Genomic DNA, 14667 nt, shown 5'->3' with positions numbered 1-14667 from the left:
ACACAGATGCAAACAAAGCCTGGGAGATGCCCAGGAAAAAATTCCAAGCCTACTTACCACCAGCTTGCAGACAACCAAACTGACCTGTCTAACAGTATGCGTTAAAAACAGGGGTTTAGTCCAAACGCATTTGAAAACGCATGCGTAAGCCACAGAGCCTCGTCACGGCACCCTGATATCTGTGGTCCTAACACTAAAATATGAGTGTCCCCACAGTGGAGGCACATGCATTCCACAGGCAGGCAGCCCACCCCTTCAATCACAGAACAGGTTTGTGTACTTTTATATATGAAATTATGCAGTCACATGATCATTGCTATATCTGCAACATACAGTATATGTTATAATGTTACAGTGGTTAGAATTGGCTATCATGTTGACTTTGAAGTTTAGTCCATTGACACAGAAGCAAAACATGAAAATGGCTAAAACTCCAGCAAATTGATCTCAGAGAAGACGAAGGGAACATCTGTGAAGAAACAACAAAGCGCTAAACAATGTCATGAATGACGATAGATTGGTAGGTATGTGGTGAAGGGAATCACCTATGTAAAAAACTATTCATAAATAGGTAGTCCTGGTATGGATATTATAACTAAAAGATAACAGTGGTTAGTCCTTATGTAGACATATTGTAGACAGGTAATTCCAGTGTCCCAAAAATGCAGATAAGCTCACTACCACCGAGAGAAGGAAAGGCTTACCAGATGAGATGGACCCGACAGGGCATACGCCAAATTGGGTCAGATAAGGCTTGGGTGGTAGGTGGCTGTAGGTGCCTGTGATCTCACGGATTGCTGGATTCCTCCAAGTGGCATTCGGGTCCTGGGAGGTGTAAGGAGTCCCAAGGGTGTAGATGATCCCGTGGATCCTAGGAGGGATAGGGTATTCCGTGGATGGATCCCTCAAGACAGCATTCCATGGATTAGGTGATGATGTTATAATGGAAAAAAAGGAAGGAAGGGCCACATAGTGTAAATCCGAATACGAGAATTTTATTTAAAAGTAAAAGGATATACACTCACGTATAAATCCAAAGTAAAAACAGCGCTGTAACAAAGTGGCGACAGTGGGGTCCTACCCGACGCGTTTCGTCCTAAAAGACGTCATCTGGGGGACGTCTTTAGGACGTCTTTTAGGACGAAACACGTCGGGTAGGACCCCACTGTCGCCACTTTGTTACAGCGCTGTTTTTACTTTGGATTTATACGTGAGTGTATATCCTTTTACTTTTAAATAAAATTCTCGTATTCGGATTTACACTATGTGGCCCTTCCTTCCTTTTTTTCCATTATAACATCATCACCTAATCCATGGAATGCTGTCTTGAGGGATCCATCCACGGAATACCCCATCCCTCCTAGGATCCACGGGATCATCTACACCCTTGGGACTCCTTACACGTCCCAGGACCCGAATGCCACTTGGAGGAATCCAGCAATCCGTGAGATCACAGGCACCTACAGCCACCTACCACCCAAGCCTTATCTGACCCAATTTGGCGTATGCCCTGTCGGGTCCATCTCATCTGGTAAGCCTTTCCTTCTCTCGGTGGTAGTGAGCTTATCTGCATTTTTGGGACACTGGAATTACCTGTCTACAATATGTCTACATAAGGACTAACCACTGTTATCTTTTAGTTATAATATCCATACCAGGACTACCTATTTATGAATAGTTTTTTACATAGGTGATTCCCTTCACCATATACCTACCAATCTATCGTCATTCATGACATTGTTTAGCGCTACACTTTTTTGTTGTTTCTTCCCATATATACTTTGTTGGTTGTGTTAGCTGCTTTTTGTTTCTTTTGTGAGCAGCGCAGAATTATTTTGCACATATTGAAGGGAACATCTGTGACAAGCAAATTGCTTTCATGGCAATCTAATATTTGAGCTATGCTGGCAATTATTTAAGTCCCATTCTTTTGTCAAAGTAAGGGAAAGGGGGGCACAAGAGCACCGGATATGAAAAATCATGTTTTTCAAGTAACACTCCAATACATGATGGGGGCTTTTGACAACCAGCTAGCTGATGACACCAGAGGTGATCGGCCCTGTGGAAGGTTCACTATGACCTGAAGCCGTGTGAAATGCGACACGTTTGATATGCTTTACTGTGAATAATCAGTCTGGAAAAGTCCCCCATGGCTCTTGGTAACATTAGAACACATTTATGGATTAGAAAACCCAAATTTTTCTAACAAATACAGTTAACCGTAGAGAGGTGCCTACAGGTGTCTTTTTCAGCCAGTAGATTATCACCGTGAGGCCATACAAGCAGTTGCCTTAGGGAGCTACAGCTATCAAATACTATTTTTTATAATTATTAGCTGACATGTACAACCATTTTAGGTCAGTGTGTTGGTATGTGGGCAATCAAAATAAAATACTTGTCTTTAAAAATGTGTAATGGAAGCAAGCTGTCTAATAGAGGCTACTGAGTTATATATACAGTATATCTGTAAAAGAATACTTTAAATGGAATGTTTAAACTCCATGCCCTTTACATAACAACTAGTGTTCGCTGCAGATCTTTTATTTATTTATTTTTTGCGGAGGGGGGGAGGTCATAGAATACCTTACATATTTCATGCCAATAGCTTTCTGTAACAGTGTAAATATATCTTATGTGTAGACTTCTTGTGATGAGCGATGAAGCTTCTTCACCACAATAATCACATATTGTCATGATCTACACAAAGCTTTAAAGCAGAACTAAACCAAAGCAGCGACATTCAGGCTCGGTTCACACTACAGCGACTTGGGATCCGACTTGTCAGACCTCAAGTCGCTGGACATAAGAAATTCCATTATAGTTAATGAGAGCCGTCTTAATGTACCCTACTGAAGTCGCTCCAACTTCAGAAAAGGATCCTGTACTACTTCAAGGCGACTTGTACCCATAGATTTCAATGGAAGTCGCCTCCAAGTCAGATCCTCATCTATAGTGAAGCGACTTTACAGGAAAAAGAAAAGAATTTGCCCAGGAAGAGAACAGGAACAACAATTATGTCACAAGAGCTGATTAGCTCTGATTGGCCACAGGCAAAGTCGGAGGCGACTTGAAGTTGCGTTGTAAGTCACGCTGAAGTCGCCTCCAAATCGCCTTGCAAAGTCGTGCTGTAAGTCAGGTTGCCCCTGTGCGAACCGGCACTCAAGTTATGTCAAGTTGCTTTGGCTTCCAACTGAATTGTCAAGCCATCAAATGGCTGGTGTCATAACTGATCAAAGGTGCAGCACCATGGCAACTGCAGATCAAACCGAGATTAAGATGGCAACTTTCCTTTTCAGAGGGTTTAGATCCGCTTTAAGGGTTTCTATAACTCCTTCCAGAGCACAGGGCATAACAAACTAGTGATGTTTAAATCCTTGTTTAACAAGGTCCATTTATAAATACCCTGGTATTCCGGGGCTTGGCATTGATTTCTAGAGCTGGTGATGGACTTTTAGATAAAAACGATCCAGTTGACTCTAGAGCTGTTCAATCATTTTTATGGGGCTCTGAAGGTGTGATGGCACTCGCGGTGGTTTCTGGGCTCTCTCATTCCTTCAGGAAAGCCTGGACCACATTAAAGTGCTGTAGCATTGACAGGAGAAGGGGATCAAGAAGCATTCACTCCTTGACCCCCCTGTGACTAATGAACCCGAAATTTTGGGATTGAAGTAATTTTTTAAAAAAATGCAGATTTTAAAGTGTGTGAAAATTTTAAAAAATTGCCCTGGTAGACAAGCAGTTATTAATGACCACTTTAAGGGGTATCTAGCTTTATTTCATACCTGGACCTCTGTTGATTATCAATATATCTTAATTAACAAATTAAAAGTTTTCAATTTTTTTTGTTTTTCCAGGATCTGGGGTATTTGTCTGAGGGCTTGGAAGGACGCTCCAACAGCCCAGCTGCTTTGTTGTTTGACACTCTGCTTAGACCTGACACTGATTTTCTCGGGGACGTGGAATCTGTACTGGGCTGGACTCTAGAACCAGAGAGAGCCATTCCTCACTTGGTGCTGGGGAGAGGACCACCAGGGGGGGCTTGGAATGTGAGTGGTTCACATGTAATTTATCATTGGATCCCATTAGAGACAGCTGCATAACACATAAGGAGAAACCAAGTGCTATAGCTGCTATTTGTGAAATAGGTTCAAAGTATTCATTTATGCACGTGACTGCTGTGTACATTTAAAGCAGACTAAAGCTGGCCATACACTGCTTCGAATTGGGCTGGTTCAGCAGGGATTGTCCGAATTTCGATCAGTGTGTGGTAGTCCCTGCTAGATAAAAGTTGATTGTTTTATCAACTTCCGTCAAAGGGACATGTTTGACATTTTTTGTTGATCAGCAGCTGCAGCTGAGATGCTTCCCTTTTTGGGGCAAAGTTATCACTGCTGAGATTGTGGATTGTGTATGTAAAATCTAATAATGATAATACAGAATAGCAAATAGGCACATTTAAATTACTTTCATGTAAACTTTACAATAATAACTCAGATTGTACACTCATTAAGGGCTCATTCACACTATATGCATTGAAAAAATTGTGCACACTAAATTAAATCATATAAAAAATTGATAACACACGAGTAATCTCAATCTAGTAACAGATCTATTGGTGAAAGTTCAAAGGGGTGAAGAATAACATAAATTTCCGTGCCCAAATATGAATTCAACTTGTGTTGTGAAGGTGGATATGGTTATCAAAATAACGGGTGAATCACTGCAGTGCTCCTCCACCATATACTCAAAATGGCTGCTTACCAGAGAGAGTGGACTCTAAATGAGAAGAGTCACAAAAGCAGTATAACAAGATAACTTGGATATCCTGCAGGGTGAGAATCCTTGGTTCCTGGCTAACCTTTGGATGTTGACGTCATGGGGGGCACCGGGGCGTCAACTTTGACGAAACGTGTAGGGAGGAGTCCATGCTCGTGACGTCACCATGCCCCCTGACCCCACAAGGCTGTTGGATTGATTCCCGGGATTGACTTTTACTGCATATATGCCTGTTTCAACTATTTTAACGTGGGTACTGTAGTTGGTGTTTTTTTTTATCAACAATAACTTGTTATATACAGTTTCACACTATGGGAATGTTTCTATTTTTTACCCATTTTATGCTGGATTCATTGTCCACCATTCCACATGAGAGGGTTTTTCCATCCAAAGGGAAGCCAGGAACCAAGGTACCCTCACCCTGCAGGAAATCTTGTTATACTGCACTTGTGACTTATAATTTAAAGTCCACCCTCTCTGGTAAGCAGCCAATTAGAGTACATGGTGGAGGAGCACTGCAGTGATTCACCTGTTAATTTCATAACCATATCCACGGTCGCAACACAAGTTGGATTCATATTTGGGCACCGAAATGTATGTTATTCTTCACCCCTTTTAACTTTCACCAGTGGATCTGTTACTGAAATGAAATAACTCGTGTGTTTTCAGTTTTTTTATATGATTTAATTTGGTGGATACAATTTTTTCACTGTTCTTCCTTGATAGCATGGCAAACTTCTCGATATATTTCTGATATATGCAATCATACCCGATTGTTTTGTGCCAGCAGCTCTTTTTAAGTCTACCAGCGAGATAACATTTGGAACACTACACTATATGCAGTGACCTGTGTTTTCCTGCACAAAAACAATGCAGGTCACCACCAGAGCACATAGAATTGTTTTTCTGTGTACCCTGTTCACACCACACTGCGATGGTGCTGCACAGAAAAAATGCAGACTTGCTGCATGTTTCTACAGTGCAATTCATTACACTACAACTCAGCTGCAGTGTCGTTTTTTGTTGCTTCAATAAGGTAAAAAAAAAATGTAAATGGTGTGATGCACTGAAGCAGAAAATGACAACGTCCCTAACTGCTTGCGCACAACAAACACCAGCCAGCCCGCAAAAACGCCATGGGCTGGTGTGAGCAAAGCCTAAAAACAAACTCTATTTTCTAGGAAAATATTTTTCTGTGCTATGTAAGTTATGTGACCACAAGTATTTTCTATTTTAGGCCATTGAGGGATCCATGATTACTCTTAGCCGTGGGGACTGGATGGGCCTGCCTGATTTATCATTTAAAGACTGGATGAGGATGAAAAGGAGGTAAGAAACCAAACTCACAATCAAGCTTTAGAGTATGGTGATTGTTATGGATGGAATGTATATTTTTTGGTGGTTTTAGATAACTGTGTAAGCAGAAGAGCTTGGTATAAATCCAGTTACTATATGATGCACAAGCAATTACCGTATATAACTTCCCTCTTCCCTTTCCTCCCCTGATTAAGCCAAATTCTCCATCATTTGTATCACACGCTCCCCCTCCTAGACACTGCAGCTCACAGTGGGAGAGTTTCAGCAGCAGATGCAGTGCTGCCAATCCAGAAAGCAGTGGGCAGGACTAGGCATGGCCAGCTGCTGATTGACAAGCTATAGGCCTGTGGATCCCCAGAGGCAATGCTAATAGCCATGCCCACTGCAACATCCTCTCATCTAACTGTAGTACAAGCAGGAACAGTATACAAAAGGGTGACAACTCTGCTCTGAATTCAAGAAAAGCGCATGAGTGTTGTCACCCTGTTACAGGAAGCATGTAGAGGACTTCACTGACAGGCTGAACAAGTATTTGTAAGGCTTTGCAGGGGGACTAATGGGCTGCACCCCATATGTTTTTCAGTATGAGGCAGGATAATTGCACTGAACCACTGGGTGCTTCCTGCTACAGCCAATCTACAAATTAATATTATTACAGATATTTATATAGTGCTGACAATTCATGCAGCCCTTTAGAATGTAAGGTCCCTATGTCACATGCATATAACATACTAGAGCCAATATAGACAGGAGCCAATTACCCAATCAGCATGCCTTTGGAATGTAGTAGAAGGAAGTAATAGGAGGAAAACCGTGCAAGCACAGGGAGAACATGCAAATTCCATGCAGGCAGTGACTAGGTTGGAATTCGAACCGATGACCCCAGTGCTGCAAAACTATATAACAGAAATATTAATGACCATACTTCAAAGTCTGTGAAAGTCATATAGAAAGTGCTATTAAGGTAATTATTTTTATAATCAATGAAATATGCACCCACTGGAAATATATTAATCACTTCCGGACCGCCGCACTCCAATATACGTCCTAACTTTGAAGAGGAATATCTTTGTTATGGCAGCAGCTAGCTGCCATAAGCCCGGTATCCTCTTCTTCGGCCGGCGGTCAGATTCGGCGTGAGATCACTTTTATCGGCAGCGGGAAAGGCCCCCCCCCCCTGCTGGGTATGGAGACAAGTGAGGGGAAGATGGCCCCCACCCGTCTCTATACCATTACAGGGTGGAAGCGACGTCAAAATATCACTTCCGCCCTTAGCTCTTAAAGGGCCATTTTTATTTATTTATTTTTTTTAATGACAAAATGTTTTTTTTTTTTTTTTTTTATTACTGCATTTTAGTGTAAATATGAGATCTGAGGTGTTTTTGGCCGCAGATCTCATATTTAAGGTGTCCTGTCATGCTTTTTTTCTATTACAAGGGATGTTTACATTCCTTGTAATAGGAATAGAAGTGACACAATTTGTTTTTTAGAACAGTGTAAAAATAAAAGGTAAAATAAATAAGAAAAAAAACTTTTTTTAAAAGCGCCCTGTCCCGCCGAGCTCGCGGGTAGAAGCGAATGCATACGTGAGCAGCGCCCGCATATGAAAATGGTGTTTAAACCCACACATGTGAGGTATCGCCGCGATTGGTAGAGCGAGAACAATACTTCTAGCCCTAGACCTCCTCTGTAACTCAAAACATGCAACCTGTAGAATTTTTTAAACATCGCCTATGGAGATTTTTAAGGGTAAAAGTTTGTCGCCATTCCACGAGCGGGCGCAATTTTGAAGTGTGACATGTTGGGTATCAATTTACTCGGCGTAACATTATCTTTCACAATATAAAAAAAATGGGCTAACTTTACTGTTGTCTTATTTTTGAATTCAAAAAAGTGTATTTTTTCCAAAAAAAGTGCACTTGTAAGACAGCTGCGCAAATACGGTGTGACAGAAAGTATTGCAACGGCTGCCATTTTATTCTCTAGGATGTTAGAAATAAAATGTATAATGTTTGGGGGTTCTAAGTAATTTTCTAGCAAAGAAACCTGTTTTTAACTTGTAAACAACAAATCTCAAAAAGAGGCTCGGTCCTTAAGTGATTAAACTTTTCCTTCACCACAACAATCTTCAGAATGAAATGGTCTCTGATTTTCAAATGATAGTTCTAGTGTGGCAGGCAAAACAGTACATCCAAAGCCGCAGACCTCAGCAGGTAATTATAAAGAGGAATTTCCTACTTTCTAATGCTTTCTGTGTATGCGCAGGGGTTCACTGACATTTTGTGCATTCGCAGACACACCACGGGGAGATTTACTAAAACTGGGCAACACAGAATCTAGTGCAGCTGTACATAGTAACCAATCAGCTCCTGGGTTTTATTGTCAATGCTTAATTGAAGAAGCTGAAGTTAGAAGCTGATCGGTTACTATGTACAGCTGCACCAGATTCTGTGTGCACCAGTTTTAGTAAATCTCCCCCATGGGTGTCTACCAGTTCCTATAGATTCCACAACGTGTCTGTGCATGCACAAGATCACACTATTTACATCATTGTTGCCTAGGCAGGGATTCAGGAAGCAAGGACTGTAAAGATGTTTAAAAGTATTTAATGTGTAAAAAAATATTTTTTTCCTATAGTAAGAGGGAGGGCCAGGGGTCAGAAGAGAGGAAGTCAGATTCCTGGGTAAAGGTCAGCTTTTATTATCCTTTCCTTACCCAAAACTAGATGAAATTTCCTTTAAACAGACTTCTGTACATCTGTAGGGACAACCAACCCAAGCATCCCCTTATTGGGTAGATTTTTCCTGGGTCCTGTTCATTTGATGTAAAGCATATAGAGTATTTCTGTCTACCATCTCATGTACTGTATCTCCGTACTAGGAATTCTTGAACACTTGGAGAAAGGATGGGCTCGGGGTTATGTGATAAGAACATTTGCAGAAATTTACAATACAAGAAAACAATCTAAAGCAGATAACTAATGCTAATAACGCGCCGTCTACAGAATGGCTAATCTCTATTTATCTCAGTTATTCATACTGCACATAGCTTGCATTCTGAACATAGATAATATTATAGTCACACACAGCTACCAAGGGCGTCCTGGAAATAGTTATCTTATCAGATGTTAAAGTGTAACTCCGGTCAAACGCTAACTAAGCTTAAATCTACTCCAACCCCCATTCTAAGCCCTATGCTAACTACCCTGTAAAGGAAAGATGTGTATACTTACCTAATCTAAGGGCACTGTGGTCTGGTCACATGATCTCCCCACCGGTTGGCTTCAGGGAAGAGGAGAGAACAGCGACATCGGTTGCAGAGTCTGGGCAGTGATGTCATCCATAGACTTACTATGGTGCATCCGTTGTCCGCAATCTCTCATCTACACTGAAGCCGCGCTGGGAGCCCATCACATGACTGGACTGGATCTCCCATAGATTAGGTAAGTATACACATCTTTCCTTTACAGGGTAGTTAAAATAGGGCTTAGAATGAGGGTGGGAGTAAATTTAAGCTTAGTCATGTTTTTAACTTGATTTTTACTTTAACCACTTGCCGACCAGCCACGGTACATATACTGTGGCAGGTCGGCTCTATTGCACGAAACTATGTACCTGTATGTAATTTCATGCAATAGACAACGGGGGCGCGCAGGGGGCCAGAGGGGAAGCCAATCAGCGGGTCCGACAGACACAATGTCCGCCGGGACCTGCCAATAGTTCCCCAGAGAGGCAGAATGGCAGTCTGCCTATGTAAACAAGGCAGATTGCTATTCTGACAGGGGTGAACATGGAGATCTTGTGTTCCTACTAAGCAGGAACACGGATCTCTGTGTTCACCTAGTCAGTCCATCCCCCATACAGTTAGTAAACACTGCCTAGGGAAACTGTTAACCCTTTGATCGCCCCTGGTGTTAATCCCTTCCCTGCCAGTATCATTAGTACAGTAACAGTGCATATTTTTAGCACTGATCACTGTAATGTCACTGGTTCCCAAAAACGTGTCAAACGTGGCAGTTAGGTGTCTGATTTTTTCCTCCACAATGTCACAGTCGCACTAAAAATTGCTGATCGCCGCCATTACTAGTAAAAAAATAAATAAATAAAAATATTCCATAGTTTATAGACGCGAGTAAGCAAAATCAATATACACTTATTGGGGTTTTTTTTTACCAAAAATATGTAGAATCCATATTCCCCTAAATTGATAAAGAAATTAGATTTTTTTTTTTATTGGATATGTTTTATAGCAGAAAGTAAAAAATATATATATATTTTTTTTTTTTCAAAATTGTCAGTCTTTTTTTGTTTCTAGCAGAAAAAATAAAAACCAAAAAGGTGATCAAATACCACCAAAAGAAAGCTTTATTTATGGGAAAAAAAGGCATCAGTTTTATTTGGGTACAGCGTCGCACGTTCGCGCAATTGTCTGTTAAAGTAACGCAGTGCCGTATGGCAAAAAATGGCCTGGTCATTTAGGGGGTAAAACCTAATGGGGCTGAAGTGGTTAAGGGCCTTTCTACTGTCAAAAGTTTTTTTTTTTTAGCTAAATGAAGTAAACATTACCCATTAAATGATCTGATAAAATTTTTACATCAGCACTAGCAGTTTACAACTTCCAATGCTGCTGGATACTGTTCTCTCAGTGCTGTTTCCCTACACTTTCCATTTCCAGGAGGAGTTTACAGTGGACAGTGCAGTCTTAAGGCAGTCTGTTAAAGAGGAGCTACAGGTTCTCCCCCAAAAAATTAAAAGTCAGCAGCTACAAATACTGTAGCTGCTGAATTTAAATATAAGGGCACTTACCTGTCCAAAGATCCAAGGATTACCTCACCCAAACCGATTGTTCAATCGTATTCAGGTGCAGGCCCCAGCATCTCTAGTAAGGGAAACAGGAAATGAAGCCTTGCAACTTCACAGCCTATTTCCTACTGTGATCTGTCCCAGAAGACTGCGGGGGAAGGAGGGAGTTGAACTTCTAGCTCAGTTTGCCAGTTGAAAATCAGGTACCCACTCCCCTCCAAAAAGTGCCTAATGTGCTAGTGGAGGGGGGGAGGGTGCAAACAAGGGGACCTTCCCCTTGTAGGGGGAGGAGTAGGGGAGTGCTTTGCCATCTTATGCTATGAGGCTGTGTGTTTCTGTAGATGCACACAATGAGAATTTTTTTCAACTGAGTGTTTAATATCACTTTAAATTTAAGTGTTTCTGCACTTTGTCCATACTGCTGAATAGGTTCACTTTAAAGAAGGGACCAAAAGGAGAGAGTTTTACCATTCCTGCACATTTCAAGGGTATTTTGTACGAAAATACCAAAGTTCAGCTCTAAAGCTGACCTGAAAATGTCATTAGTGCCCTCATTTTGCTGAAATGAAAAATTTAAAAACTCGACCTACGCATACTTGACTATTGTTTAGCATAGGAACGGTGTCTCTGTTTGCACTTTCACAGCTTTATTGTGGTTACATGTGAAAGACGTGGAAGTTAAGAGAGCAGTCAGTTGGACTCTGGAGGAACCCACTCACTAATATCCAAAAATATTAATTTTCAAAATGTGTAAAAACATAGCATTTAGCAAACTAACCACCTACTTGTTTTATTTTTTAGGAATCTCAGAAATGATAGGTCCACTGCAGGTGACATCTTGAATTATTACCAATACTATGTAAGGAACAAAAGACTTCAGGACAACTTTGTCTCAGGAGCTGTTGTCACCTCAATTGTAAAACTGAACAGAAGTGAGGAAAATGTACCTGAGAAGGACGACCTATGGGAAAAACCCAAGCTTAACACAGATAGACCAGAGGACAAGAGCATTTTCCAAGTGAGCGGCTTCATCGAAAACAATGCAGGAATCAAGCAGAATTTCTGTGTCTATGCAAAGAATGTGGTTTTGGCCACAGGGACATATGATAGCCCTTTGAGACTGGGTATCCAAGGAGAAGATCTTCCATTTGTGTACCACCAGATCTCTGCTCTTGAAGAGGCTGTGAAGACAAACAAAGTCCATCAAGACTCAGACCCAGTACTGATCATAGGTGCAGGTTTGACAGCTGCAGATGCCATTCTGTTAGCACATCACTACAACATCCCCGTAATTCATGCCTTTAGAAGACGGGTTAATGACCCAGCACTCATTTTCAACCAATTACCACAGGTCATGTACCCAGAGTACCACAAGGTGTACCAAATGATGAAAGAACAATCCGACTTGAAAGGTGGACCCTATGAAGGTTACATGAGCCTTCCTGAGCACCATGCAGTTCACTTTAGTGACAACAAAAAATGTATTTTCAGGGATAAATATGGACAGTGCAAGGCATTTAATGTCTCCATGATCCTAATTCTTATTGGTTCCAACCCTAACTTGTCTTTCCTTCCAAAAAATGGCATGCATCTGACTCTGGACACAGAGAAGCCAGTCAGCTCCAAAAGGAACCCTCTGGAGATTGATCCATTCACCTATGAGTGCTTACAGGAGAAAGGCTTGTATGCAGTTGGACCCCTGACTGGTGACTATTTTGTACGCTTTGTTCAAGGCGGAGCTTTAGCTGTTGCCAGCTCAGTACAGAAATCTCAGAAGAAACCTCCTTAATATTATAAAATGTTATTCTGTAATAAGCTATATCACATCTCAGTCATACCTCTCGCTAAGAAGACATTTTAGTGTGTGGTATAACACACAACCAGAATGTCTTGGCCAGCACAACAGCCAGCCAAATGCAGATCATTCCATTTTAGAAGATACTTACGGTGCTGTTGTTTTCTCACTTGGATTCAGTAATGCAATATAATGCACATTTCATACATATAAAGACCTATAAGCAATTATTTTTATATAAATTTTGCAGTTTGAAAAAAAACTGATAGTATAGCTTTATTTTAGTTACATGGAATATTTTCATACTGGTGAAACTGTTAAAGATTTTATGGAAAAATCTGTATTTTATTGTATGTATTAATACTGAATTTCAGTATATTATTGATATTATTTTTACACAGAAGTGTGTGATTAGAGTGACACTTGTTTTAAAATACTAATGAAAATTGTATGGTTTCCAGTCTGAAATAATTTACCTTATGTTGTTTAAAATATATGATTAGTTAAACCTAACACTGGGCCCATACATTATTGGTGACATCTAATTTGTTCAATTTTCTATGTATGTATGCAGAGGGGAGGGAAGGCTAAATGATAATCTTTGCCTTTTTATCTAGCATAGGTGAGGTTAGCTATTCTAGCAATTCTGAATGTTACATTTTACTATAAAACTACTTAAATCCTAAGCGTATCTTTCTGCACCTGATATATGCAATCTTTGAAACTAAGTGCTTTTTGCACATGGAGAACTTCATGATTCCAGATGATGTGTTTAAGAAATTGATAGCAACAAACTCAAATATCACCACTTGTTAACTTGCACTGGTAATGTGCTGAACTTAACTCACATTGTATGGCCAATTCTGTTTAAATGTGTTTTTAATCTGTTATATTAACATGTAAAGCACACCTACGTAATATTGGCATATTCCTTTTTAATTTTATATTTTTGTATTTAAGATGGTTATTGTACTTATTTTTTGTACTTAAATATATATTTAAAATAAATTTGTTCATGTTGACTGAAAAGGGTTGACTTCTCAATTGTAACAAAGCCAGGTCCATACAGACATGGGTTGACAAGTTTGATGTGGAGGAACTTTTGGATGAATTGGAATGTCGATAGCGAATGTGATCTTGTCCAACATCAGAACAATATCTCACAAATGCTCTTTTGTCTTAATGGGCACAAATTCCCACAGACATGCTCCAAACCCTTGTAGAAAGCCTTCTCATAAGAGTAAAGGTTGCTATAGCCACAAAGTTGGGGCCACCTTCATCTTAATACTGATTGTTTTGGAATGGGTTCAACAAGCTCATATAGGTGTCAACCAACTTTTACATACATAGTTACAGAGTTAGTCTGGTTGAAAATAGACACAAGTCCATCCAGTTCAACCAATAAAAAAAAAATATATACAATCCCATATACACAATTCTATACCAACAGTGGTTCCAGAGGAAGTAAAAAAAAAAAAAACTTTAGCAAAGCATGCCCCAATTTGCTCCAGTAGGGGAAAAAATCCTTCCTAATTTCCCGATAGACAATCAGGTATTCCCTAGATCAACTTTACCTATAAATGCTAGTACCCAGTTATAGAAAGAATCCAGGCCTTTTTTAAAGCAATCCACTAAGCTGGCCAGAACCAGCTCTTGAGGGAGTCTATTCCACATTTTCACAGCTCTTACTGTGAAGAAACCTTTCTGTATTTGGAGATGAAATCTCTTTTCCTACCGATGTAAAGGGTGCCCCCTTGTCCTCTGTGACCTTAAAGTGAATAACTCAACACCAAGTTCACTATATGGACCACTTATGTATTTATACATGTTGATCATATCCCCCCTTAATCTCCTCTTCTCAAGAAAGAATACATTCAGTTCCTCTAATCTTTCCTCATAGCTGAGCTCCTCCATGCCTCTTATTAGTTTGTTTGCGCTTCTCTGCACTTTCTCCAGTTCCCTAATATTCTTTTTGTG

At 40.3% G+C, this 14667-nt stretch overlaps 1 protein-coding gene across 1 annotated transcript in view; it reads left to right on the top strand.

Moving 5' to 3' along the window:
- LOC141112537 (oxidative stress-induced growth inhibitor 1-like) overlaps positions 1–13719 on the top strand; it is a 36984-nt gene extending 23265 nt beyond the window's left edge. The window contains exons 4-6 of the mRNA XM_073605454.1: positions 3855–4046; positions 6014–6105; positions 11697–13719. Of these exons, the coding sequence (XP_073461555.1) occupies positions 3855–4046; positions 6014–6105; positions 11697–12684 (1272 nt within the window). The 3' untranslated portion in view covers positions 12685–13719. The remainder of the gene's footprint in view (positions 1–3854; positions 4047–6013; positions 6106–11696) is intronic.
- The last annotated feature ends 948 nt before the right edge of the window (positions 13720–14667 follow it).

Source organism: Aquarana catesbeiana, linkage group LG11 (assembly GCF_042186555.1).
Source record: "Aquarana catesbeiana isolate 2022-GZ linkage group LG11, ASM4218655v1, whole genome shotgun sequence".
Classification (NCBI taxonomy): Eukaryota; Metazoa; Chordata; class Amphibia; order Anura; family Ranidae; genus Aquarana; species Aquarana catesbeiana.
This window is presented reverse-complemented; position numbering and strand designations above follow the sequence as displayed.